The sequence below is a fragment of the Rousettus aegyptiacus genome, unplaced genomic scaffold (assembly GCF_014176215.1).
Source record: "Rousettus aegyptiacus isolate mRouAeg1 unplaced genomic scaffold, mRouAeg1.p scaffold_m13_p_3, whole genome shotgun sequence".
Lineage (NCBI taxonomy): Eukaryota > Metazoa > Chordata > Mammalia > Chiroptera > Pteropodidae > Rousettus > Rousettus aegyptiacus.
The window spans coordinates 173,111,962-173,139,185 of record NW_023416306.1 but is presented as its reverse complement, the minus strand read 5'-3'; the positions used below and the strand labels follow the sequence as shown (position 1 = coordinate 173,139,185).

The following is a 27,224-nucleotide window of genomic DNA, read 5'->3' as shown; positions in this document are numbered from 1 at the left end:
TATATTTTACAAAATGATCACCATAAGGCTGGTTAACCATAGTTACCTCCATCACCATACACAGTTACAGAATTATTTTTTTTTGTGATGAGAACTTTTAAGATCTCAGCAACTTTCAAATATGTGATAAAAAGTATGGAATGCTTCGCGGATTAGCATGTCATCTTTGCACAGGGCAATGCTCATTCCTCTGTATTGTTCCAATTTTAGTGCATATGCTGCCAAAGTGAGCACTCTTTTAAATTTATTTTAATCATAGTTTGTGTACAATATTATATTAGTTTTAGATGTATAACATAGCGACTCGACATTTACATACCTCATGACATGCTCACCACGGGAAGGTTAGTGCCCATCTGACGCCACACGTGGGTACTACAGTATGATTGACTGTTCCCTGTGCCGTACCTTAGGTCTCCGTGACTGTTCTCATAACTGGCAAAATTCGTACTTCTTAATCCCCTTCCCTTTTTTGCCTACTCCCTCACCCCACTCCTGGCAACCGTTAGTTTATTCTCTGTATCTGAGTTTGTTTCTGTTTTGTTTCGTCTGTTCATTTGTTTTTCAGATTCCACATATAAGTGTTTTTCAGATTCCACATATGGTATTTGTCTTTCTGTGTCTGAATTATTTCACTTAGCATAATACCTTATAGGTATTATACCCTTAGGTATATGTGACAAATGGCAAGATTTCATTCTTTTTTATGGCTGAGTAGTATTCCATTGCATGTATGTACCACCTCTTCTTTATCCATTCATCTATCGATGGCTGGACACCTAGGGTGCTTCCATATCTTGGCTGTTGTTAAATAATGCGGCAGTGAGCTTAGGAGTATATATATCTTTTCAAATTAGTGTTTTCGATTTCTTCAGATAAATAGAAGTGGGATTGCTGGATCACATGGTGGTTCTATTTTTAATTTCTTTGAGGAATCATAATATTCTTTGATGTCTTTTTGACAGTAGCCATTCTGACAGGTGTGAGGTGATATCTCACTGTGGTTCTGATTTGCATTTCCCTGAGGATTAGGGATGTTGAGCATGTCTTCATGTGCCTGTTGGCGATATGTATGTCCTCTTTGGAGAAAAGCCTATCCAGGTCCTCTGCCCATTTTTTAATTGGATTGTTGGTTTTTGATGTAGAGTTGTATGAGTTCTTGATATATTTTGGATATTAACCCCTTATCAGATATATCGTTGGCAAATACCTTCTCCCACAGTAGGTTGCCTTTTTGTTTGGTTGATCGTTTCCTTTGCGGCACAAAAACTTTTTTGTTTGTTGTAGTCTCATTTGTTTATTTTTTCTTTTGTTGTCTTTGTCCTAGGAGACATATCCAAAAAGATTGCTGAGAGTGATGTCAGAGAGTTCACTGGCTGTTTTCTTCTAGGAGTCTTATGGTTTCAGGTCTCATATTTAAGTCTTTAATCCATTTCGAGTTTATTTTTTGTATATGCTTTAAGAAAGTGCTCTAGTTCCACCCCCCCCCCCCCCACATATCTGTCTAGCATCATTTATTGACAAGACCATCATAGCCAGTTGTATATTCTTGCCTCCTTTGTTGTAGATTACCTGACTGTGTCAGCGTGGACCTATTTCTGGGCACTCTGTTCTGTTCCACTGATCTGTGTGTCTGTCCGTATGCCAGGACCATGCTGTTGGATTACTGGAGCTTTGTAGCATAGTTTGACATCAGGCAGTGCGACACCTCCAACTTTGTTCTTTCTCATTATTGCTTTGGCTATTTGGCTATTGCCTTGGGGTGTCAAATAAATGTTCGTATTATTCTAGTTCTGTGAAAAATATGCCATTGGTGTTTTGATAAGAATTGCATTGCATTGTAGATTGCTTTGGGTAATATTGCCACTTTACTGGTATTATTTCTTCCAATCCATTATCCTTCCATTATTTGTGTCTTCTTCATTTTCTTACATCAGTATCTTATAGTTCTCAGAATATAGGTCTTTTACCTTGTTGGTTAAATTTATTTGTAGGTATTTTATTCTTTGTGATACAATTGTAAATGGGATTATTTTCTTAATTTTCTTTCTGATAACTTGTTATTAGTGTATAAAATTGCAACTGATTTCTGAATATTAATTTTGTATCCTGCAACTTTACTAAATTCATTTATTAGGTCTCATAGTTTTTTGGTGGAATCATTGGGGTTTTCTATATATATAGTATCATGTCATCTACAAGTAATCAGTTTTATTTTTTCCTTTCGATTTGGATGTCTTTTATTTCTTGTCTGATTGCTGTGGCTAGGACTTCCAATACTGTGTTGAGTAAAAGTGTGAGTGAGAATCTTTGTCTTATTTCTGATCTTAGAGAAAAAGCTTTCAGATTTTGACCGTTGAATGTGATGTAGCTGTGGGTTTGTCTTACATGGGCTTTGTTATGTTGAAGTGTGTTCCCTCTATCCCCATCTTGCTGAGAGGTTTTTTTAAATCATAAATCGATGTTAGATTTTGTCACATGCTTTTTCTGCATATGTTGATGTGATCATATGAGTTTTTAGCCTTCGTTTGTTTATGTGGTATATCACCTTGATTAATTTGTGGATATTGCACCAACCTCGCATCCCTGGAATAAATCCCACTTGATCATGGTATATGATCCTTTTAATGTATTGTTGAATTTTTTTTTGCTCATATTTGGTGAGGATTTTTGCGTCTCTGTTCATCAGGGACATTGGCCTTGTCTCCAAGCCCATCTGAAATCATAACCTGTGTGTTGACTTTGCTAGGACTGAGGACCATCACCTCGGAGCACAGGGAGTCACAGCATTTTCTGTTTGCCTTGGCTTTTATACGTGCTGTTCCCGTCATCTAGAACAATTCCTAGCACCCACCCCACGTTGCTTGGCTAACTTCTGTCCATTCTTTGCCACTCATCCCTTCCTCGACTCTCAGAGGGTGTTAAGTGTCCCTCCCCTATGCTCCGGTACTCATAGTATTCACCAAAACATGATTTAGTAGCTTTCACAGTTCTTTCGTTGTACTGAAGTTCCTGAAGGTAGGAACGTGTCTATTCATGATCATATTCCCAGCGCTCATAGCAGGCCCTTAATAAACACTTAAATCATTGAGTAAAGTAGAGCAGCAAAGCTGGATTTTGAAGCGGTCGATGTATCCTAGCGGATGAGATTCTAGTGGCTGAGAAAGGCTATAACAGCCTTTCTCAATCTTTGTACCTAGAGGAACTCTTAACATAATTTTCAGGCTTCACAGAACCCCACCATGGAAACGATTGCCTCTGTAAGTCACGGCGTGTTTGTGTGATCAGTGCGTCATGAGCATAATCCAGTGTGATTGTCGGTGCTTTCGAGGAGAGAACAGTTCCCCGTGGACCTGTGCAGGAGTTTGCCAGGGCTGCCACAGCGCAGCACCACGGACCAGGCCGCCTAAACCACGGAAGTTTATTTTCTCGCAGTTCCGGAGGCCAGAGGTCTGAGACCCGGGTGTCGGCGGCTCGTGCTCTCCTGAGGCCTCTCTCCTTGGCTCGCAGGCGGTCGCCTTCTCCCCGTGTTCTCACGTGGCCATACCTGTGCGTGTCGATGCCCTGAGCTGCTCCTCTCATAAGGACACATTATAGGTCGCATTAGGGCCCACCCCGATGGCCTCGTTTTAACTTATTACCTCTTTAAAGATCCTGTCTCCAAATAAGGTCACATTCTGACGTCCTGGACGTTAGGACCTCGACTTTTTGAGCTGATGGAGGGACCTCAGCTCGGGCCATGATGTTCGGTTCATTCGGCGGGTTCATTCGCCTGCTCTTTGTGGTTTCTTCCCCACACACGGCGTCAGCTCGAGTGCAAATCGGCAGCGTAGGTCGATCCTTCCGCTCGTCCTTTGTGGTAGGTCCTCCCTGATTTTCTTTTTCCCGTACCCAAGAATGACTAAAATTGGTATCCTAGATTTCACTTATATAAGATGCTGAGGTATTTATTACATGAGATCTATAGGGTAGTTTTGTTTCCACTTTAAAACAAAAATGATGTTTTAGTTAACCTTTCTTATTTAAAAGAAGGTAGTGAAGTTTAGCTTGCTTTTTTTGAATAAAGGGAAATAATACATTCTGTTAAGTAAGTGGCTTAAGACAAAATTGGAGTTAATTTTTATAGTTATACTCAGACTTGGTAGATTTAAGTAAAGGTCATGCATTCATTTTAATTTAAAACATGTAAACAGGAAATTTTATTGATAATGTCGACTAGTAAAGTGATCAAAATTAAAGCTACTAACACCACAAATCAAAGCAATATTAATAAAAATAATGCCTAAGACAATTTTATGCAAAATTGAAGCATATAATTAGGCTGAAATCTAGACCTCATGGTTCTAAAATTAGAATACACGTTTTTAAAAATCTTTTCTAGGCCTGCATACATAATAGATGTTACTTTCAAAACTAACAGTGGAATGGTACTTACTTCGTTAACGTTCAGTGTTTTGTTACGGTAATACCCAGTTCTAGTTGCACTTGAGCTAAGCACACGCGGATTTCGTTTTCGCTGAGAGGAGGCCGTCCCCGTCCTCGCCCTGGTGTTTGCTGGGTCGGGCGCGGTTCGCCTCTGCGTGTCGGGAGGCGGAGGGCAGCAGCACGCTGTGCGGCGTGGTTCTGGGAACCGCGGGATTCTCGTTTTTACAGAAATCTAGACCTTCTCTAGGGCACGTCCAGTCCCATGTTGCAAGTGTGATCGGACTGCAGCCTGCAGAGTTTCCTCTTGTCTCAAAGTCACGTTCTCGGACTGAGCAGAAGGGCTGCCACCCAGCCACACGCTTGTGTCGAAGGGAGGAGAAGCGCCACGCGGCTGCTCTGCCGCGGCAGGCCGTGCATGTGGCCTCGTGTGGCCTCGGCCCGCGGTCCCTGGGCCCCTCCCTGCCTCCCCAGCACGGGCAGCGCCGGCAGTGTTACAGGGCTTCCTTTCTTTTCCTTTTTCTTTTCCTTTTTTTTTTTTTTTTTTTGCCTTTAAATTGAGATGGAATTCGCATAACATAAAAATCACTATTTTAAAGTGTACAATTAAAAAAAAACATAAAAAAATAAAGTGTACGATGCAGTGGTTTTTCAGGACGTTCCCAGCGCTGTGCAGCCGGCACTGAACACCGCGCCTCCCATCCCCCGCCCCCGGCGCTGCTCCCTGGCTCTGCCGTCTGAGAGGCTCGGCTGGCACAGGAATGGGTCATGCGCTCAGTGACCTCTGTGGTCTGGCTTCTTTCACCGAGAGTAATGTTTTCTAGGTTCATCCACATTGCAGCCTGTATCAGTACTTCGTTCATTTTTTTTTTTTTTGGCTGAGTAATATCTCTGTTTTAGCTACGTTCATCGGTTGATGGATATTTGGGTTTTTCCACTTTTTGGCTACTATAAATAATGCCGCTATGAACATTGATGTACAAGGGGTTTGGTGGGTTCCCTGAACTGCCAGGAGGTACACTGTCCACATCCAACTACCACGTGTAGCATTTTGGTGAATAACAAGGTTCCACAATTTGTTGATACATTTCCGTGAAGGGTGGGAGGCACACTGCTTCATAATAAGTGTTGTAAAGGGATTTTTTTCGTTGTTACCTATTTAATGTTGCAGAATTGCTTTTATGTTTACTTCTCGTGTTTATTACCTAAATCATTTCCCAATACTGCTTTCGTTTCATTAAGGTTAAAATTTAGGACTTGTAATATTTTTAAATTCTAATATATATGTATACATTTATTTAAATTTATTTTTATTTTTGCTTTTGGTTGGAATTATTTTGTTTGTTTCTGAGATAAATGTGTTTTTTTCTAGAGCGTCCCATACCCTTTGATCATATGATGTATGAACATCTTCAGAAGTGGGGGCCACGAAGGGAAGAAGTGAAATTTTTCCTTCGACATGAGGATTCCCCAACTGAGAGCAGTGAACAAGGTAGATAAGTGCTTTTTGCCCCCATTTGTTAATTTTTGCCATAAAAGTTAATTTTTCAAAAATAGGAATAAATATTAAAATAAATGAACTCAGGCTGATTTTCCCCCTTTACTCACAAGTGGGGAGGGGGGGAGAATTGGCATCCAAGTTTCCATGACCTCTGTTATGCAGTTTACAATGATTTTGTGCCTTTCAGGCCCCCAGCCCCTTGCTTCCTTCTCAGGGACCAGAGTTAGTGCCATAATGCACTCAGACATGTAAGGAGGCCTGCTGTATCAGAGGGCTCAAATCTAGATTTTAAGAAGAAGAAAAACTGAAAGGATTAGAAAAATCCTGGGAAATGTTTTGTGGGTTTTTAAAATTTTTATGATGAGTAAGACCTTTCTAAGTGTAACACTTAACTATAAAAGAAAAGACAAAGTGAATTGTTAAAAAACTGCATGGCAATAACCACTCTAAGCAAAGTTAAAAAACATTGTAAACTTGGAAACAGCATTTATAGCTCATATTGCAAAGGGCTAATTTCTTTTACACATAAAGAGTTCCTAAAAATCAATAAGCAAAAAAAAAAAAAAAAAAGATAAAAAAGACTATCAAAATAGACAAATGTGCAGTCACAGAACAGGAAATATCCACGGCCCAGAATTTATGAAAAGATGCTCCGCCTTCCTCCTGATACAGAAACGCAGGGACAGCACAGAGGTGTCCGTTCCGCCTGTCACGCTGGCAGGGGTCGGAGCGTTTCGCAGCACGGCGTCGGCAAGGGCAGGCAGCAGCAGGCACTCGTCCACCTTGCCCTGGGCCTGGCAGTCGGCGGTTTTCGTGTCAGAGGGCAGCTTGGAAATATCTGTTGTGCTTACAAAAGCCTGAAACCTTTCACCCATGAGTCTCACTTTTGAGACCTTATCGTAAAGCGGTGCCTTCGCACAGACAGAATGACATGGGCACAGTGTTACTCGTGGAGCACTGGAGGCAGGGAGGACTCCTAGGTGCCCACCGGGGCGGTGGGCTGACGACAGCCAGGCGCGTCCAAACAGCGGCCTGCTCTGCGCCGGTAACAACCACGAAGCTCTGCCCTGGCCCGTGCCATCGCCTGCACACGTGTGTGAGCACCGCGCAGAGCAGTGTGCACACGTGCTACCCTCTGTGTGACACAGACAGCAGAGTGACTGTGTCCACGTCGGCTTGTGCGTGTGTGAAATGTCTTTGGAAGGATAAGAAACCGGTGCCCTTGCCAGGCCGGGGGAAGGCCGCGGGCCGGGGCGGGAGGGAAGTTCATTCATCTTCACCTGTTGGCTCCTTTTGCATTTTGAACTATGGGAATATACTGCCTCTTTTTGAATTAAAATTTAGAGAAAAGAAGGGAATCTTTTTTTCTGAAAGCATATATACTGTACAGTTAAGATATACTTAGTTTCTAGGATGAGTTACCGTCTTCTTTAAAATCATCTTTCATGGCTGTGAATACTGTCACGGCGCCAGGCCTTATAGCACCCCGCGCCTCCTGGGGTTCATCCCACTGGCTGTCGTCACCGGAGGCAGGAGAGCCTGGTTCTGGTCCGGCCCGTCACCCACTCCTTCGCCTTAGAAGGGCCCCGCCTCTGCACAGAGCCCCTGCGGAGGCCGTGACCGGCTGACAGCCACGCGCTCTCCTAGCGCTAAGGACTACGCCAGCTTCTGCCCGAGCTCTGGGGCACACCCGCCCGCCCTGACCCAGCTGTGCTGTCACCGATGGGTGTCATAGGACCCTTGGTGCCCTGGGCTGGTGAGGTGGGGGCCTTATTTGATTCTCACTTTACGAAGTCTAGAAGTATCAGGGGTACGTAGCCGTCGGGGTCATGAGGACGGTGACGGTGCTGGCCTGCTGGTTGGCTCCCGGGGTCGCACCGTGGTGCTGCTCGGTCAGGTCGTGTCGACACAGCCGCACATGAGGCGCGGGGGGCGGGCGGGTGTCGGCCTGGGCGGCAGTGAGGACACGGGCCTCTGCACCGAGCTGACAGCAGAGGCACCTGGGGAGATGGGCTTGAGTGGACCTGGAAGAATGAGCAGAGCTTGGGGGGGGACAGCAGAGCTCCGCTGTGCCAAGCGGGGGCCGGGGTGCGGGAGCCCCGAGGGGGCGTGTGCTGATGGGCGGGCTGCCTTCTCCCCTGGCTGCAGCACAGGCTGGCAGGACCGGAAGAGCCAGGTTCACCTTTCAGAACATTCACGAAGCCCTCACGTCCGATGGCATTTGTGACAGGGCCGGGCTCATCGCTCCAGCCTCGCCCTCCTTCTCTCTCTCTCGCAGCGCACCCTTCGTGCACACTCGGCTCCTCTCCCGCCCTAGCTCAGGGTCCAGCCCCTGCCCCCGCATCGCTGACCTCAGCCCTTCCTCCTGCCTGCGCGTGCGCATGTCCTGTCTCTCCGAGCTCGGGAGGAGGTGGCGGTGGGGACGGCCCGCCTGGGCGCTGTGCTGCCTGTTTTGCTTTAGGTCCCTGGACTTCTCCACCTTATACTCTAAGCAGCCAGAATGGAGGATCCAGGACTCATGTTTCCTCCCACTTCCCACGGAGCCGAGGGCCAGGCAGTGGTCGGTGATGGATGTTGTTTAAAAGGGGTTACATCTGAGTGTAAGTAAAAGACATCCGTCACTAAGGCGTGGGAGTTCTCTGTATGGAAGCTAGAGGAGAGCGTGGAGCAGAGGTCCCTAACCTTTGTGGCACCGGGGACTGGTGCTCCTTTGAGATCTAATGTCTGATGGTCTGAGGCGGAGCCGAGGCAGCTGGGGAGCGGCTGTAGATACAGAGGAAGCTTCGCTCTCCCGCTGCTCACCTCCTGCTGTGCGGCCCGGTTCCTAACGGGACACGGACTGGTACTGGTCTGGTACTGGTCAGGCCTAGGGGTTGGGGACCTCTGGCGTAAGGGCATTTAGTTCAGCCACCTTTTACCCTTGGGGTGAGACTTAGCGTGTAAAGAAACTCAGGCCAGCGGCATGCAGAGCAGACGAGAGGCCGGGAGCCGGGGTGCTGGGGTGCGGGTCGAGGCCGCCCGAGTTCCTGGGGTCGGCCCGGCCCCGCTGCTCGCTTTGTGTGGACTTGGGGCAGGCGGCCTCCGTTCCTCGTCTGCGGGGGGTGTGGGGGTGACAGGTGTGCGGCCCACGTGCCCGGTGGGCGTGGCGCACAGGGAGTGCTCACCGCGCGTCAGCTCTTAACGTCGCCTGACGCCAGAATGCAAGGTCATCAGGCTTCCGCTTTACCATCCAAGATTAAGTGGCACTTGGTTTAATTTCAATGTTATGTGTTTTATAGTCTTCTGACTTCTCAGTGGTTTGTTGTTCGGGAGAGGCAGCAATTATAGAATATTCAATTAACCTGAATACCTTATTCATTAAAAATACTAATAGCTAAGAATTTAATTTACCCTGTACACTGATAGTTGCCTTAGTCTAGGGCGTATGTGCGTGCGATTTCTGCTAATGGAAAACTACTCTAGATTTTATGAAGTGACTGTTCAGTTGGATGCCATGTCACCCACATTCATTTAGCCTCTTTTTTCATTATCACCCCCAAGGACCCTTGTACAGACATTCTGTTCTTTCTTGTCCCCTGTCTTCCCCATCAGATAGACTGTATATCTGTTTATGTACGATATATCTTCGCTTTATGCATGAAGATGTTTTTTTATCCTCCAAGAACCAGTCTTTGCCCCCTTGGGGGCGACGTCACTCTCTTGGAGAATGCATGGTTTAACATGAAGTGGTACTTCCATGATACAATTTTTCTTCAAATTTTTTAAAGTGATAGGAAATAAATAGAAAAAATGTTTTCTTGTCTTTTTTAAACATTAGGTTCATGACCTATCGCAGCCCTGCATGCTAGGTGATAAAGCAGGCTCCTCCGGGGTGTAAAAACTCTCACAACCGCGGCAGGCGCGGCTGGAGAGGCAGGCGGGGGTGGGGGGCGGGGCGCGGGCGTGGGCACTCCCAGACACGTGCGTCTGTGACCCCAGGCGCCCAAGACTCTGTGTCACACTTCACTTTGTTTAAAAAACATGACAGAACATAATTTTAGGTTAAATTTAGCCCCTTTAAAAAAAACGTTTTAACTTTTACAGAACAAGGAGACTTTATGACTCGCCCGATCGGGAGGGTGTTCCGTCAGTTTTCACGCTACTAGCAAAGATCAGTTTTCTGCATCCGTGTTTTTCATTTTGGATATTAAGTTTTATTTTTAGTCTCTTCTAAAATATAAAAAGCCTTTTAAAATTTTTAATAAAAATTCAATGTGGTAAAATGCACAAAATAAAATTTACTATCTTGACCATTTTAAAGTGTTAGAAACCTTTTGATATGTCAGTTTCAAAATTCTGAGACAGAATGTCAGAAGAAAAATTTCATTTAAACGGCTGTGTATATGAGTTTAAAACATTGTTTCAGTTGTACGTAGTCTTGAGTTGTTCTGCCTGGTATTTAATACTTGTGTTCAATAAATGTTCGAGTAAGCGAGGGAATGGAAGAATATCTTTCTAGTATGTCTTTTCATAAATTTGGTCCTCTCGTTTCTTTAGGTGGCCGTCAGACCCAAGAGCAAAGAACTCAGAGAAATATAATAAACGTACCTGGAGAAAAACGTACTGAAAATGGGGTAAGCAACAGTCAATTATATTGAATTTTTTAAATTGCTTTTTACAAGTACTAATGAGTTTGGGTTATAATTTTTAAAGAATTAGTTTTGGGGTAGAAGTGATCATTTCTGTTGGGTATTTCGAAACTTCGTGTGAAGTTACGAAGAGGCAGCTACCGAGCAGTCTTAGCGGGGCCCGCGCACCGCACGGGCAAGCGGACCTGTGCCCTCCCCGCCCTGTGCACGGTGCTGCCCACGGCACGCCCCGGAGCGGCAGCCGCGGATCTCTGTGCCTGTGACAGTGGCTCTTGACTTTTCTGTCAGGTTTTGAAAGACAGAATAGCTGGTGGGCTGCCCCCCGCAGAGGTGGCTTCCTCTGTCATATGGTGTGGCATTGGAGAACAGGGCTCACATTAATTGATTATAGGTGACGAAGTGTGTCTAGGCAGAGGGCCTCTTTTTAAGAAATATTGATGGATGTTAAAAGAATGAACAAGCAGGGAAATTTCCACCTTGATCTTTCCTGGAAATTTTAGTAATAACTTTTCCAAATAATTAAGACTAGAGAATTAGTTAATTTTCCTGGCTCTGCCACTAACTGGGGATGTGATCTTGGGCAAGTGACTTCCTAGTACAGTGCTGGGAAGAGCAGACGCTGGTACAGAACACGGGTCCGGGCGTGGAGGACCCATGTTCACGCATTGGCTTCAGAACTTTCTAACTAGCTACAGTTGAGCCAGCCACTTCGCCTCTCTGCTCTCCAGCTCACTATTATCAGATTGCTGTCTTAGTTTTCTGTTGGCGAGCGTTGTGACTTTAAATGGTATACTTAAGTCTCGCTTTACACCTCAACTCCGAATCCTATCTCTGGACCTCCCTCCCTGTAAGGCGCGGGTCCCGGCCCCGACCCCGGCCTCCGTCTCCCCTGCCCACCGACCTCCCAGCTCTTCTAGCCGTACTTCTGTGTTGTCGCGGTTGATGATATGTGTGTACTGTTATCTAACTATATCGGAACCTTTATGTTTTGTCTATATGTTGGTTATAAAATTGGAAAACATTTAACAGTGTTTATCGTTTTAGATTTTGCAGATATTATCCACTGCACAGCCAAGTAGTATACTAGAGTATGTTTTCTTCTGTTTGGTTCCGACGTCCTAATCCTCGTGCAACTTACTCAGTAGAACTGTTGCTAATGTCAAGATTATGGCTTCTCCTTTACCCTCAAATTTCTAAAGATCATTCCTCAAATTCTCTTCTCTTGCCATCTGACATACTCCTCACTACAAATCTAGAGCCTCTGCGGGGTTCTCCCAGGTGCATCTGCTTCAAAAGTCTTGGGATAAAAAGGCCCAGACCCTGTTGGTAGAACTTTTGATTCAGTACATCTGGGCCGGGACCCGAAAAACCCTCAGACGACTCTTCGGCCCCGCCAGGCTGGGGACCTCCAGGCCGCGTGCACACACTGTCACGAGCATGAGGAACTTACTTGTCCAACAGGACTCGGAAGCTCCTTTTGAATTCTGAGAGTTCCCCCGACCTGAACCTCAAGAAAGGTGAAATAAATGCACCCAGTGGGCTTTCCGGTGAGGTGCGGTGCGCGTGTACGTGGTAAAGGAAAGGGTCTCGGCAGGAAGCGGTTCCCGCGGTGTGGTACAGTGAGTTTTGATGTTTGGGTATGAGGGGCCTGTACTCTTCTCTGATGAAGTTTTTCTTGTTAACATGAATATAATGTTACCGTTTCAAGATCAACAAAACTGAAACCTGAAACCAAAATTAAAAGTGTTTTCGTGGCCTTTATGCTAGCCTGTAATTAGAGGGAGGTGGAGAGCCAGTCTAGAGGTCTAACTGCGCTGGGAGCGTCACATCAAAGATGTGACTGCTTTATGGCGTACACACCTGCCCTTTGAGCCTGACAATACTTTGCCTTTGTACAGCCCTTTATTGTCTACAGAGCACTTTTTTTGTGCACTTTTAAAGTTAATAAGATGTTAAAAACAGTTCTCAAAACGTTTTTACGTGTGCCCTGGCTATGGAATAATGGCACACCGAGCTTCGTAGTGCGGTGGGCGACACATCCAGGAAGGGCCGAGCAGCAGCTGGGGGGGTGGGCTGGGAGAGCGCAGTGTGCGAGTGGGTGTGCAGCGTGCCGGTTGACAGCCGCCGAGGCGGGAGGCTGGGGAGGTCCTGCTCTCTGAAAATTGCAGGTCAGCACGTCGCTCGTCTAAGGAATAAAGGCCCAGACCCTCTGGCAGAACTTCTGGTTCAGTGTGACAGAGGTGGGCCTGGAAAGCTCCCCACGTGTGACCCTGCTTCCCTGCCGGGCGCGGGAGCCCCCGGCTGCACGCGCACACCATCAGAAGCGTTTACTCGTCCAGCAGGATTTCGACGATCTGGTTTGACTTTATGCTGTAAAGGCAAATTGACTTGTTCTCATTGCATATGCCATGTTGGTCCCCAAGACCTCCCCCAGCGTTGCTCATTTGCTAGGCAGACTTACAGGACCCAGGATCCAGTCCTCACGGCTGTGACTCATGACAGTGAGAGGATACAGAGCAAGATCAGCAAAGGGAAAAGGCACCTGGGGTGAAGCCCGGAGGAAGTGGGGCGCAGGCTTCCGCGTGTCCTCTCCCAGTGGAGTCACATGGGACACAATTCCTCCAGCAAGAGACTGCGACAGCCCATGGGAGGCGTCGTCTGCCGGGGAGGCTCACCGGAAGCCCAGTGCCGGGGCTTTGCTGGAACTGCTCGTGCAGGCGGCCCCTCTCCGGCAAGTGCCAAAGGCCAGACTCCCGGGAGGCAGGCAGGCGTTCGACGCAAAGCTGGCTGTGTGCACGCACAGCTTAGGTCGGGGAGCCGCTCTGCTTAGCTCCGGGAATGGTGGGAGCCCACCCCACATCCCGGCTCCTGGGGCCCCCAGGGCCAGCCCAGCAGGCAGGCCCCTCTGAGGACTGCGGGCTCAGGCCTGCTGGCCGAGCTCCCTTGTGCGCCACACCGTGTGGTTACGTGTCTTGGAAGCACTTTTTCCTGTTTTCTCAGCCAACCAGACCAAAATCTGAGGCGGTTTCTATACAACCAGTACGTTGCCAAGGTCGATTGATCCTGCCTGCCCCCTGCGTTTTCTTAGAGGGGCTTTATAGTTTGGGCTCTTACATTAGGTCTGTGATCCATTCTGAGTTAATTTTTGGGTACGGTGCAAAGTAGGGTCCAAATTCATTCTTTTGTGTGTAAATATCCAGTTATCCGAGCACCGTTCAGTGAAAAGGCTGTTCTTTCCTCCATCAAATTGTCTTGGCACCTTCGTCCAAACACTTGACCAAATGTGAGTGTTGTTTCTGGACGCATTTACTATTAATATGGTCCTTCGGTCCCTTGTTTTCCATCAGGTACCCAGGACTCAACTGTGCCTATCATCTCCCAGGCCAGATAACATTGCAGTTGTCTGTAGCAGTGGTCCCCAAGCTTTGTGGCACCAGGGACCGGTGCTCCTACGAGAATCTGATGCCTGATGACCTGAGGCGGAGCTGAGGCGGTGCCGCCAGCGCTGGGGATCGGCTGCGAACACAGATGGGCTTTGCTCACTCTCTGGCCGCTCACCTCCTGCTGTGCGGCCTGGTTCCTAACCGGCCACCGACTGGTACTGGTCTGTGGCCTGGGGCTTGGGGACCCCTGGCGTGGAGAATGGAGCTCAGGCTTCCACTGGGGTTGGGCAGAGGCCCTCGCCGGCAGCAGAGAGCCTGGGAAGAGGCCTCAGGGCTTCTCTGCTGCGTCATCTTCCCCCTGCCCGCCCACTCCAGGCCCTCCGCCTTTCCTTTCCATTTCCAGAGTGAGTGGTGGCTCTGGTCCCCAACCTGTGGAGGATTCCGTGATACAGCTGGCTTGTTTATCCAGTTTTGCTGTTTCTAGCTTAACGTTTGTCTCATCCACTGGGTCAGTTATTTCTTATTCTCTTTCCAGCTTCCAAACATTTTTATTATCTCTACTCCTGTTAGTCCTGTTTTGTGATTTTATATTATTTGATGTTGAAAATTCCCTTACTGTCATTTAATCCTCCATTTTGAGCAGAACTATAAGTACATTTCTTTTACTTTCTCCTGTTGGGAATCGTTGAATTTACTGATTCTGAGGATTAGCATCTGTCAACAGTAATGGAAACTTCTCTATCATTTCTACAGGCGTCTTCCTCATTCTTTTTATTATCTTTTTCTGGGACTCTGATGAAACATGTTCTGTTTTTCATTTTATTTTTCTTAATTTCTTTTTCATGTTTTTACTTTCTTTGTCTTTTTGTACTGTTTTGGATAATTTCTTAAGATATATCTTTGAGTTAATGAATTCTATCTTCAGCTATGTTTATTTGACTGTGCAGTACATATAATGTACTTTAAATAGGATTTATTTTAAAAAGGTAAGACAGTCTGGGCGAAAATATTTGTAGATCCTATAACCGATAAAGGACTTATATCCAGAATATATAAAGAACTCTCAAAACTGAATAAGAAAATAACCCAATTTTAAGAAAAACAGGTAAAAAATCTGAATAAATGATTCACCAAAGAGAATGTTGAATGTTAGATACACACATGGAAAGATGTTCAGCATTAATCATTAGGAAAATACAAATTAAAACCACAGCGAGGTACCATTCTTACCTATTAGAATGTCTAAAATTAAAAAGACCGATCGCAACAGGTATTGGTGAGAAGGCGAGAGCCTGGAACTCTCGTACACTGCTGTCGGAACATAAAACAGTGTGATCTGGAAACCAGCTTGGCAGTTCCTTTAGAACTTGAACATAATAAATCTGTGATACAATCCAGCAATTCTACCAAGTGTATACCTATGGGAAAGGAAAGCCTATGTCCATAACGACTTGGACATGAATGTTTAGAGCAGCTTGATTTGTGGTAGCCAGAAATCTAGAGAAACCCTAGTGGCTATTAGCAGGTGAGTGGACAGACAGTTCTGTCCCATCAGAGATGTTACTAAGCAACAAAAAGGAACGAATCGCTGATACGCGCTGCGGCCTGGATGGCTCTCGGAGTCATCGTGCTGAGAGAAAATCCAGACGAGAGAACGGACTGTACGAGTCAATTCTAGAAAACGTAAGCCGATCTCCAGCAGCTCAGACTGGGACGGACTGCTCCCCCGTGCGGGTGCGGGGCCGTTTCTGTTTACTCCCACGCCCCAGTTGTTGCTCGCTGGGGTCCTGGGTGTGTGTGGGCACCTCTGCTGGACTCTCCGCCCTGGGCTGGGCCTTGTGTTTCCTAATGCCAGGCTTCGGCAGCTCCCGAGGGCAAGTCTTAGATGGGACAAGCCGTCAGGCCGCAAGCCAGCTCGGTATTCCCCAGTGCCTGGAGCTTTTGCTGTCTCGGTTTTTGGCCCCTGCGACTTCCTTCCTGCTGTGACAGCTCAGTGATGCTTTTAAAAACTGGTTTTCATGTTTTGTCTGGCCATTTAGATGTCACGGTCAGGAGAGTGGTTCGGCGTGTCGCGCGGCCCTCCCGCGGGAGACGGCAGTGCCCGTGGCGTGCCGCTGCAGCTCTGGGCGGCGACGGCGCTCTTCCTTCCCTGTCAGTTGTGCTCTGCGGTAGTGCTGTTCTCGTGCAGCTCTTTCTAGCCCTAATCGTTCCTGGCCACTTGCCGTGGGCACAAACACGTGTTGACCTGAACCGAGGTCATGTGGGTGAATTTTCGTCGTCAGAGTAATTCACACTCACGGGATAAAGCAGCCTGGAGCGCTGTTGGGGGGTGGGAGCTGTGTGCGTGTTGGATCTCTGACTGACTCAGTGATCGCTGAGACTTGCGAATCGTTGGAGTATGAAATTGTCCAGCTCCAGAATAAAATGAGGTGCTAGAGAGACTCGATTTTCCTGACTATTTTATGCGATACAAATAAGCCTACTTGTTTATGATGTATCTTGATAATTGTCGTCACCTACTCTTTTGTTTGCTAAATAGGCAAGTAGAAATACTCCAAACCTGAAAATTTATAACCTTATAAAAAAAAGGAAAAAAAGGACTGATTCAGTATTCAAGAATATTATATGAGCATGAATAGATTTTATCCTAATTATTTTATCAGAGTTCTGTTTTTAGGATGTTGGTCATTTTTGAAATATTATACTTGAAAATCCAGTTATACTTTAAAAAAACTAGTTATTTTAAACTGATATCTTGTGATTAAATTACAAGATGGGATGCTAGCTATTTGGTCTAATTGTTTTTTATCTTTTTTCGTGACATGTACATGTACAGTTTAAAGAATTTTTAAAAACCCACTCAGGCCCCTACCCCAGTCTTAGACGTTCTCCCTTTATTCTTTCCGAAGCAGCTCCATCCAGTCGATGTTGATTTAAGCAAGGTGTTCGGTGGCGGCTCCTTGAAGTCTATTTCTAATTCCACAGAGAAATAAAGGGCATTTTCGGGGATAGCTGTGTAAACCACAAGGCCAGCGCGCCGTGGAACGCGTAGCCAAAGTAGGAGGCGGCGCCGGAGTCAGAGCTCAGGCTCTGGGGACGTGGTGAGGCCGAGCGCAGGCGGGAGCTCCACCGGCTGAGCGTTAGGCAGACGGTAGCAGCGAAGCCTGGACGGGGGAGCGAAGCGTAGAGCGAGGGGCCGGGGCGCGGCAGTACCGAGGCCGGAGGAAAGCTGCAGGCTCGCGGGGCGCACGGCTCCACTGGGCCGCGAGCCCGGACTGAGCCTCGCAGGGTTTCAGGCAGAAGAAAGGGGGGCAGCTGGACTTTGGGACGATCCCCTGGGCTAGTGTGTGAGAATCGGGGACCTAAGGGTGGGACGAGGCGGGCTGGGGTGACACTGCGGGACCGGGGGCCTGTGCGAGGCCATCGCGTGCTGTACTTTACACACAGCCCCGACTCCGCACTTGAGTCTTAGGCTCACGTTAAAGAAAATATTTGAAAAAATGTTCAAGGTTATGGAGATACAAGCTCAAAAGGCATCCCATTATCTATAAACTACAATTTAAAAGAAATGTCACTCGAGATGATAGTATAAACAAGAGAGATTATTGTTAGCTAACAGAATGATCTTTCTTTAAAGAAATCTTCAACATTTTATTTTATAAGAATAGTATTACTATCCAAGCAAAGAAAATCCTTGAAAATCGTCTCTCAAGAAAGATCCGAGGCTTTGGAATTATTAGGTCATTTTTATTTGTGTATTTGCCTATATGAAATTGTTCCAAGAAAGTCAAGGACAGAGTTAGACTTCCGGAGACTCCCTCTGGAAGCCCCGGCCCCCAGCAGGGCGCCCGCAGCGGGCCAGGCTGGCCATGGCAGCCTCTCACTGTGTCTCAGGATCTTCCAAAAGGAGTTACCTGCAGCTCGCAGGCTTCGCTTTATTTATTTATTTTATTATTTTAAGTTAGCTTTTATGTTTTTCAAGGGATCAAGGGAGAGAGTTTCCTGTTAGGTTGACCCAGATGAAATTGTTGATGTTCGACCATTTTTTGATCTACAAAAACAGAATTTCCATGATTCAAATTAATAACATCAATAAGCGGTGTCCGGTGGGATGTTTACCCTTTGGTATAATCGGTGGCTGTTGGCCGGGATCAACACTGGGCTCCCATGCGGTGGCCGGGCAGTGCCTGCTGTGCCGTGGGAGTGTCCGGCTTGCTGCTGCCAGGGCCCCGGCTTAAGGTCCTGACACTGCCGCCGACCCACCACGTGAGCTGGGGACTGCTCAGCCGGCTGCCCAGAGACTCAGCCTGCCCACTGGTAAGATGAGCTTGTTTTCTCATAAGGTTTTTGTAAGCGTCAGCGAAGGTAACTGTAAACTCAGGCACGTATAAATGTCTGACATACTGTAGCAAATGCTCGGGACGTGTTGTTGAATCTCTAGAATTCAGAATTCATTACCAAGTACCAAGTTCTCTCCCGCTGGAAGTGACGTCAGATCCTGAGTGTCAGAACAATTGTACGAGAGCCTCTTAAGAGGATCAGGAAAAGCTTGGGAAGCAGATAGCAGAGCTACTGGACCTCACGGGGCGGGCGGGGTTTGGAAAGTGGGGGAGGGTGTCACGGACAGAGGAAGAAAGTGAGCAAAATGCGGAAGGGGGACGTTTTTTGGAATGGAGAGGCGAGCACGGATGTGAGAACGTGATGGGCACCAAGCAGCACCTTAGAGCGCGGGGCGAGGCGGGCTCCCGTCAAAGGCGACAGCGGGACATGGAAGCGGGGGCGAGGGAGGGAGCCGGGGCTGGAAGGAAGGGGAGGCGCTTGGTTTTGGACGAGCAGAGGGTGAGGTGCCGCAGGCGGGGCACGCAGATAAAATGTGAGCTCGGCCGTGGTAGTCGGGTCTGGAGCTCCTTAGGGGAGCGACCAGGGGTAGGCGGCTAGGCTCGGCGGTGGGCAAGGCGTGTTCTCCATAGACGCTAAATACAAAAAGAAACGAGCAGGACAAACTGTTGGACTGCGGCACGGAATCTCATTGAAACTGGAAAGCACAGGGAGTTCATTTTTTCCTGAATAATATCACAGTAATATTCTCATCTGTCAATAACCAAAGATGAAGTTATTTGGGTGAGTATTAAAATCAGCGTATCAGGATTAGAGGTGACATCTGAAGTGACCCGTTAGCCCATAGATGACAAAATCCACTCGTCTTTTCTATTACCTAATTACCAAGGAATGTATGTTAGGAAAACAATAGCGCTTATCGTTAAAACCTCTGTGGACTGCACTGCAGTCTGGCTCTCTTAAACGTATGCTTAGAAACATTCGCAAACATCCTGTCACTTTCTGGGTTGCGACAGTGCTGTACGAAGCAGCAGCCAGACTCCTGCAAGTCGTAAACAGACGGTCCAAGTACACAGAGTCCTCGTGAGATTTCACAGCAAAAGCATGTGGTGGTTTTTAAATACACCTGTAACTTCCTTAACACGCCTCCTTTCAAAAGGTGGAGCCAGTTCCCCTCCCCTCCCAGACTCACTGACGTGCTCCTAACAAAGAAGGTGGTGGGGGCGTGGTGCTGTGTCATTTCTGAGGGTAGGTCACACAAAAGAGGGCCGCCCCTGCCTCCCTCGCGGACTGCTGGCTCTGGGGAACCAACCGCCATGCCGGGAGGATGCTCAAGCAAGCAGCTCTGCGAAGAGGCCGTTTGGGGAGGAACCGAGGCCTTCCCCAGCAGCCAGCACCACCTCAGTAGCCATGTGAGCGAGCCCTCTGGGAATCTGATCCCCCGACCCTGTCAAGACCCAGACGACTGCAGCCTGGGCTGACGTTTGACCCAGCCACGGGAGCCATCTCAAGCTGGAACCGCCCGGCCAGGCTCCTGAATCTTTCACCACAGAAACTGGGCTGTGATGAAAGTTGACCGTGTGAGCTGCCGAGTTTAGGTGTGACCTGTTACTCAGCGACAGAGAACTAGGCTGCGTACGTGGCCTGTGAAAGACATACAGGTGGACCATTGATTCCCAAACCTTTTTCACAAATATGAAGTATGTGCGTCAGACAATGAAGACATGCTCATGTGAGTAGTAACGCAAATACGGCTAGAAGATCACATGTCATGTAACAACGTTTGTCCCACTTGCCACAGGAGGAAAAGCAGGCTGCTCGGGAGGCATGGTTGGTGGAGGGGGATGGAGGGAACAGTTTTGGAGATGACTTGGAAACGTAAATTATTCTTTTTGCATTATTCGTCAGTTTTTCAACTTTCAGGGAGATTGGACTCAAACTGAACATAAAGTCGTAGGAGAGGGACACTGCTTCAGTTAACCAAAGCTAGAGGAGAGAGCACCTCCAGGCAGGCGGAGGTGGGCCAGGGCTGCCTGAGATGCGCCACGCTCGCCAGGTCCCCGGCGGGCAGGCGTGCTCGGTGCTCCCCGCGCACTCGTCCGAGCGCGCAGTTTGGACCGGAGGCGGCCCACGTCCTGTTCACTGACAAGGAGCGGTCGGGCTCAGTAAATCGGTAACTTCGTTTGCCCAAAGCCGTAATGTCAGAATATCACTTGTTATGGCACATTGATTTAGTGTGTTTTTAGATGAGTCATTATTCAAAAAAGAAAAAAAACTTGTCCGGAAAATGACATAAGTTTTCAAGAACCTTGATATTGAAGAGTCATTAGCTGAACAAGTATTGTGCAAGGTATCGGATCTTCGTTTCCGTAGGTAGAGTTGCATTCTTTGCTAGTTCTGGCATGTACTGGAAAAATTCAGTTGATACGCATTGGCAGAATGTTTAGTACCTATGATGTAAAGCTAAGTCTTACTAATATTTGGAAAGACTGAAAATCTACAAAAGCATCATTAGTGGCTTAGGACGGGAGACATGTATGTTGCATAATTATCTACAGTAGTTTATGTTGAGAAACTTTATGTTTTTAATAACCGAATCACTGTAACACCAGTTTCAAAATTATATTTAAAACAGTACCCAAAGAGACAAAAATATATTAGATTAAAGCCATGTTATCAACTGGCTTGTGATCTAAAATTTTCACGCATAATTATCAAGTGAGTTGTTGTTCCTTAATATCTTAGAAAATCTAGTTCTTACAACCTGTTTTGCAAACGTACTTTATTTTGATAGCTTTATGACTCATGACTCATACACGTAATTAGTACAAAAGAGCCATTAACCTAGGAAATTAAGCCCCCTTTTCATATCTGACTTTTGGCAGATCGTGGGCTTAGCTTATTTATTGGAAATCTAATCATAGTACATTTGGGGTTGATAGCTTAACTGTGAACATTTTTATACTTTTTCATTACTTATCAAGTTACCATTTATCTGGAACCCTTTCTTTGCTGAGAGGTTAACATTTTATTTAAGAAAAGGATGATTAAAATGTAAACGTTGACGAGTTTTGGCATGGACGAGAAGCCAGAACTCCCGCGTTGCCGGCGGGAGCGTAAAACGGCCCTTCGCCTCGGTCACGGTCCTGTCCTCGCACCCGCGGCCGCCCACCCCGCTTCCTGGCCCTGACCGCCAGGGGAGAGCAGAGCGGAGCGTGCGTCCGCGGAGCTCCTGGTACGCGTGTGTTCGAGGCACTTTATTCCTCACAGCCGGGAGGTGGGGGCCGCCCGGCGTCCATGAGCAGAGGAGCGGGTGGGGGCTGTGCACCCAAGGGAGTGCTGCTCGGCAGTGGGCAGGGCCGGCAGGCACGTGTAACCGCACGGATGACCGACGCTGTAGGGCCCCGTCCCGGACTGGGCCACCCCGGCACAGCACCTGCCCCTCGTGGGTGGGTGGGTGGGCGTGGAACGGCCTGGCAAGCACGGGAGGACGCTGCCCGGGGTGACGGAAGTGTTCTGTGTCTGCACCGGGGTGGCGGCTGCACTGCGATGAACCCGTCCAGGTGTGCCTTCGTCGTCAGAACTCACGCGGCGGTAGACTTGGAGTGGGCCTGTTCTATTTTCTCTAAATTACGCCTCAGTAAATAAAGTTGATCTTGAAAGTGAACATTGATTTCACTGTGTTTCTTAAACCAGCCTGTTGTTTCATTTTGTTAACTTGCTGCAAATTTGGATATTTTTGAAGTTTTAAATCTGAAATGAACCAGCACATATGCTTATCAATTTTTTTGAAATTGCTAATCTTAACTTTAAGACCGTAAAAATTAGAAAATCATGTTATATTTTGTTTACTGTGAGTGTTGTGAAATAATATTTTTATTTGCATTTCCCTAAACTCAGGGACAGTAATGTATGGAGGGTTTCACTTCTCGTTTGGGTCCGTTGCTTTGGGGCGGGAGGTTTTAGGGGACATCTTGCGATCAGACCCAGCGTGCCACACGGTGGGACCCCGGGCAGCGGAGCGTGGCGCCGTGAAACGTCCTGCCCCCCGTTTCTCTCACGCTTTCTAGGTTGGGTGCTGGCCGGACGGGGAGTGCGCTTTGGCAAGAGCGCACGGCGACATTCCATGTCCTCGCTGCTGCGCCGGGAAATGCCGTTTCTGTTTCACAGTGGCAGTAAAGAAAGACTGAGCTCAGGTTCTCTTCCTCGTGCTGAGTTTGATGGGTGACCTATCGGTGGGATACTCACTTATCAGAATGGAGGCTCGTGAAACAGGGAGAAACCACATCTTTCTTTTATGCTGCCCGAATGTCTGGGAGTCTACCTGTCATATCGAGGATAAATGAATTGTCACGGTGTCACAGTATTAAACAGTGCAGTACTCAAAAAGTAGCATTTCCCCCGAGCCCTTCGCAGCCGCCCTGTCCCGTGCGTAGAGGAGAGTGCTGGGCGCGCGTCCTCCGTCACCTGCTGCTGCGGGGTCTCGAGCACACGGTTCAGTGTCTTCGTTTGCAGAGCCCCCTCGTCCCTGCTGCTTATAGCCTTTCCAGGGAGTCAGGACTCAGGGGCCACGGTCAGAAGGGGAGGTGACGAGGCCAGAGGAAATCCGGGTGACAGAGAGCCGGAGAGGCGGTTAGGGTGGCGGGGAGGGTGTAGACGCTTCCCGGGGAAGACGCAGTGGGAAGGAGTTTGATGAGGCGTCGGCCGCATGGGAGTGTGACCCGGTGTGCTGGGGGGGAGGCAGGAGGCAGTGCTGTCACCTCCGGACCCGCTCGGGGTGGGCGGCTCACGGGGCACTGGGAGGCCGCCACCCCCGCCCCAGTGTGCAGTCGCTGGAGGTCTGAGCAGCCAGCGTCCCCCGTGAGTCTCCCTGAGGAAGTATTTTGTGTACGAGAAAGTGTCGTGAGTTAGAGCGACAGTCTCGCGTCGCTCCCGCAGGTAGGTCAGTGGCAGTTTGGAGGAAGGAAGGTTGACGCGACCAGACGTGGGCTTATGACGCGGGAGGAGCGGTTCCGGTTTGCTCCGCTCTCGGGTGGGGGGTCGTGAGACCTGGAGTTGGGGGGCACATTTATGGTGGTAGTGGGTGGCATCGGGGTCAGGCTGCAGGGCAAGCTGCGTTCAACAGCAGTGTCAGAACTGCCCCGGAACCCAGGCTTCAGGGGGACGTCGGCCCAGGAGGGGCTCCGAGCCTGGCAGGAAGGGGGTCGGAGCCCGTGAAGGCCGGCGGAGCGGTCCCTTCCTCTGGCCCCTGTCTGTAGATGCCGCCCGCCTGTCGCTGAGAGAGAGCCCTTCCCCTGACTCTACCAGTCCTGGAAGTGGCTTGTCCTCTCTGCGACCTGGAGTTGGCCCCTTCAGGTGACTGCCATAATGCGGGACGGCAGTATGCCACAGGAAACAGGATTCGATTTCTTCTTACTAGATGCAATGAAAAGAAATAAGCGAGGAATTAAATTAGGTCATAGGTTTGTTTGACGCAAGTTCAGCTGGAGGATCTCCAGTTGTTCGCGAGGAGGTGAGTGTGGAGAGAGAGCACAGTGCCCGGCCCGTCACGAAAGGATCAAGTGTGCATCATGGGCTTCGGTTTCCTTAAACTCTGGAAAGCTGCTGCTTTTTGCTAAACGTTCACATTGAACAATGAAGGAATGTGGACTGAAGTGTAACGTGCTGCAACTCGCTGGTCGGTGGTGGCTGCGTGTTCATAACAGTTAAGTACAATTAGGAACGTCTACTTTGAAATAATTTGTTGAGCTGTATGTACACTGATGTGTTCAGTTTTCTGTACCTTGGATCTACAATAAAATTTCGTTAGGTTATTATGTATTAATATATACATAAGATAAACACCTGAGTTACGTATGACGACGTCGCCTTAGCTTTGTAGTTAGAAACACACACACGACGCAGCATGTAGAGCGCTGTCTCGTCCCAGGCACAGGTGCCAGGACTGCGCAGTGACATTCCTTTGCCGTCCTCTTCACGTCGCTATGCTAAGCCATTGGTAGGGAGAGGAGACCACAGATAGTTTTTTTCTTTAAGTTGTAAAATTATGAAATTAATGTAAATTGGAAGATTTGTTGAATGGACATAATTTTTCCCTGGTCAAAATATGTTTAAGGAGTAAAAGCTCTGAAGGTTTCAAAAAATACTTTATGTTGTGATCGGAAATCTCAGTAGGTAGAAATTAACAACTCTATTAGCATTAAAACAAATTTCGGGCATTTCGATGGTTCTCTCAGGCATTTTTTGGTAGAATAAACGAATTTCTTCTCAAATGGAAGTTTCCATAACTTGGCCGTTTACAATTTCTAGTTTTGAAAAGGAGCTTGGACCATATCGCCTCCTCGGGGTCTTAGATAAACAGAGTGGGGATTCCAGTTAATGAAATCCTGATTCCATTTTTCAAGAGTCAAGAATGCTTGAATGCTGTAAGATTTGAGGGAGACCGGGAGTCAGGAACGGGTTGGAACCGTTGTTAAGAATTACAAGAGGGCGTGAGGGTAGCAGCAAGATGCCATTTGTCCTTAGGTATCACCTGCACATTTATACTTCAGGTCTTGTACCCTTAAGCATTTGACCTCCCCATTCACTCAAATGCACCTAGTAAATAGGCAGGGCAGAAAGAGCCGTGTCACCTCAACACACATTGGCTAGAGTTTGCTTCAAGTTGGGCCCCTGATTAAATATAGTATCTGCCATGTGAGAAAAACCGTGATTAATGTTTAATCAAAGCACTCAACAATTAGCAAGTCCTTAAGAGAAAACAGATGAATTTATATTCTCCTAACTTCTCGGGAAGCTACGGGAAACCCCGATGTGCGTGCATTCCGACTCTAGAGAAAAGCGATTCCGTACAGATAAGGCATCCCAGCCTGAGTGTGTTTTGTCCTCTGCAGGTTGGGAATCCACGCGTCGAACTGACCCTCTCAGAGCTTCAGGATATGGCAGCGAGGCAGCAACAGCAAATTGAAAATCAGCAGCAGATGCTGGTTGCCAAGGTAAGCTTCGAAAGCAGAGACGCGCCCGTCGCCCGTCGTCGTGGCGGGGGCGGGCACGTCCCTGCGGGCAGGCGTGAGGAGGGCAGTGGCGCGGACGTGTTGAATGCAGCGTCCTCCTCTCTGTCCTCGCCTCAGTGGAGCATCTGACCCTTGACCCGCACACACAAACGCTGCAACAGGAGGTCAGCCTTACCCCAGGGGGGATCGAATTTGGAAAGAAGGGGTGCTTTCCGTCGTCTCCCCTTTTCCCTTCGGGCGTGTTCCCGGCTGGCCTTAGTGTTCGAGAGGAGCAGCAGTCCCCATGGAGATGCTGGTTGTGGCCTCAGAGACAGTGACGCCTGGGCCCGGGGCGTCCCTTTCCGCCACTCTGAGAGGGACCCCTCTGGTTTATCCTGGTGAGGGGCAGGGTTAGCACTCATATGCACTGAGTTCCACGTTTGCTGTTGAAACTCTGCAGCAGTTGGATTTAAAATGTTTCTGAACAATGGTTTAGTTATGGACTAAAAGTAAAAAGTCAGACCTGTCACCCAGGCCAGCTGGAAATTCTCCACATTTGAATGACACTAACTGTTCTGAAACTGCTGTAAAGACAGTGTATGAACATGACTGCCTGGGCTCTTACCGCTTTCTCTGTAGAGATTTTTTTCCTTTTTCAATCTTTTAATTTTTCAGTTACAGTTGACATACAGTATTAGTTTCAGGTGGTTAGAGGTTTTTTTAATTTACGAAGTGATCTCTGATAAGCCTAGACCCCACCTGGCCTCACACGCAGTCATCACAGTATCAGCGACTCCGTTCCCTGTGCTGCACTTTACATCCCGCGACTGTTCTGTAGCTGCCAGTTTGTCCTTAATCCTGTCCCCTTATCCACCCAGTCCCCAGCCCCCTCCTGCGTGGCAGCCATCAGTTTATATCTGCGGGTTCGTTTTTGTTTGTTCGTTTGTTTTGTTTTTTACATTCCATACATAAGTGAAATCTGTAGATTTTCTTAACTAAATGTCACATCCAACTTTTTCATTTATTGTATGACTGTGTGATTCACTGTACTGTCCACTTTTATGTAAATAATATATTGTTATACTTGTTTTTAAAAGTCATCTTACAAAGTTTATTGGATCTAGAAGAATAAGAAACAATTAAAAGTTAAATAAATCGGAAGGTATTTCATCCCATTAATAAGATTTCTAAGATGAAATGTATATAGAATTACATAATCATAAAATTTTCTCATTCTCTTTTTCCCCAAATATTGATCCAAAGTGTTACTATTAAAAAAATTCTTAGCCGTTTTCAGCAGTGCGAGTCACGGGTTAATGCTGATTTTTGTGTCTTTCCTTCCCATGGACTGCGGTGTGTAATGCCTGCATAATCACACGGAAGCCTCTCCCATTCAGGTGTATTTAATGCATATATATGGGATCGTGAATATCTAATGTTGACTGTTATCCTTAAGGTGTATTTTCATATTAAGAGGAAAAAAACTGAAGAGTACTGCATATATTTTTACTTTAGGATCGTCTTGTTCTTGTTTGAATGTAAAATGTTTCATTAGTATTGAAGAAGCTAATCCCAAAGAAAACAAACACTTCCTGACTTTAGGATGTCACTTAGCAGCTTGGCGGTTTACATCTGTGCCGATCACCTGACCCTTTTCAGTACAAAATCCTCTGCTGGCCAGTGCCCATTTCCTTTGGGAGATTAAATAAGGGACCTTAGCAGGAGACTAAGGCTGGGCTGTCCCCAGCAGGGTGCCATGAACCCGTGGGCTGGCGATGTGCAGGGCGGGTTCGCCAGTGCCCTGCCATAGAGCCTCCTGCGGGAGAGTGGACTCCGTTGAGTGGTTAGGTGAGCGTGCAGAGTGACGTCCACTTTTACAGCCCCCGCGCCTCACGCCTCACACCTGCCTCTGCCCAGTGGTTCGGTCTTGTGTGACCTGATGAGTGCGAGTTCCTGTCGC

General features: G+C 47.6%; 1 protein-coding gene and 1 non-coding gene across 5 annotated transcripts in view; one reads left to right on the top strand and one right to left on the bottom strand.

Annotated features, from left to right (window-relative positions):
* PPP1R13B (protein phosphatase 1 regulatory subunit 13B) overlaps positions 1–27,224 on the top strand; it is a 70,169-nt gene that overhangs the window by 26,727 nt on the left and 16,218 nt on the right. For all 4 annotated transcript variants that reach the window (XM_016121403.2, XM_036239186.1, XM_016121402.2 and 1 more), the window contains exons 3-5: positions 5,795–5,914; positions 10,460–10,536; positions 25,166–25,267. In XM_016121403.2, coding sequence (XP_015976889.1) covers positions 5,795–5,914; positions 10,460–10,536; positions 25,166–25,267 — 299 coding nt within the window. The remainder of the gene's footprint in view (positions 1–5,794; positions 5,915–10,459; positions 10,537–25,165; positions 25,268–27,224) is intronic.
* Positions 130–234, bottom strand: LOC118601081. The gene has a single exon (XR_004950183.1). It is a non-coding gene; the product is annotated as a U6 spliceosomal RNA (small nuclear RNA).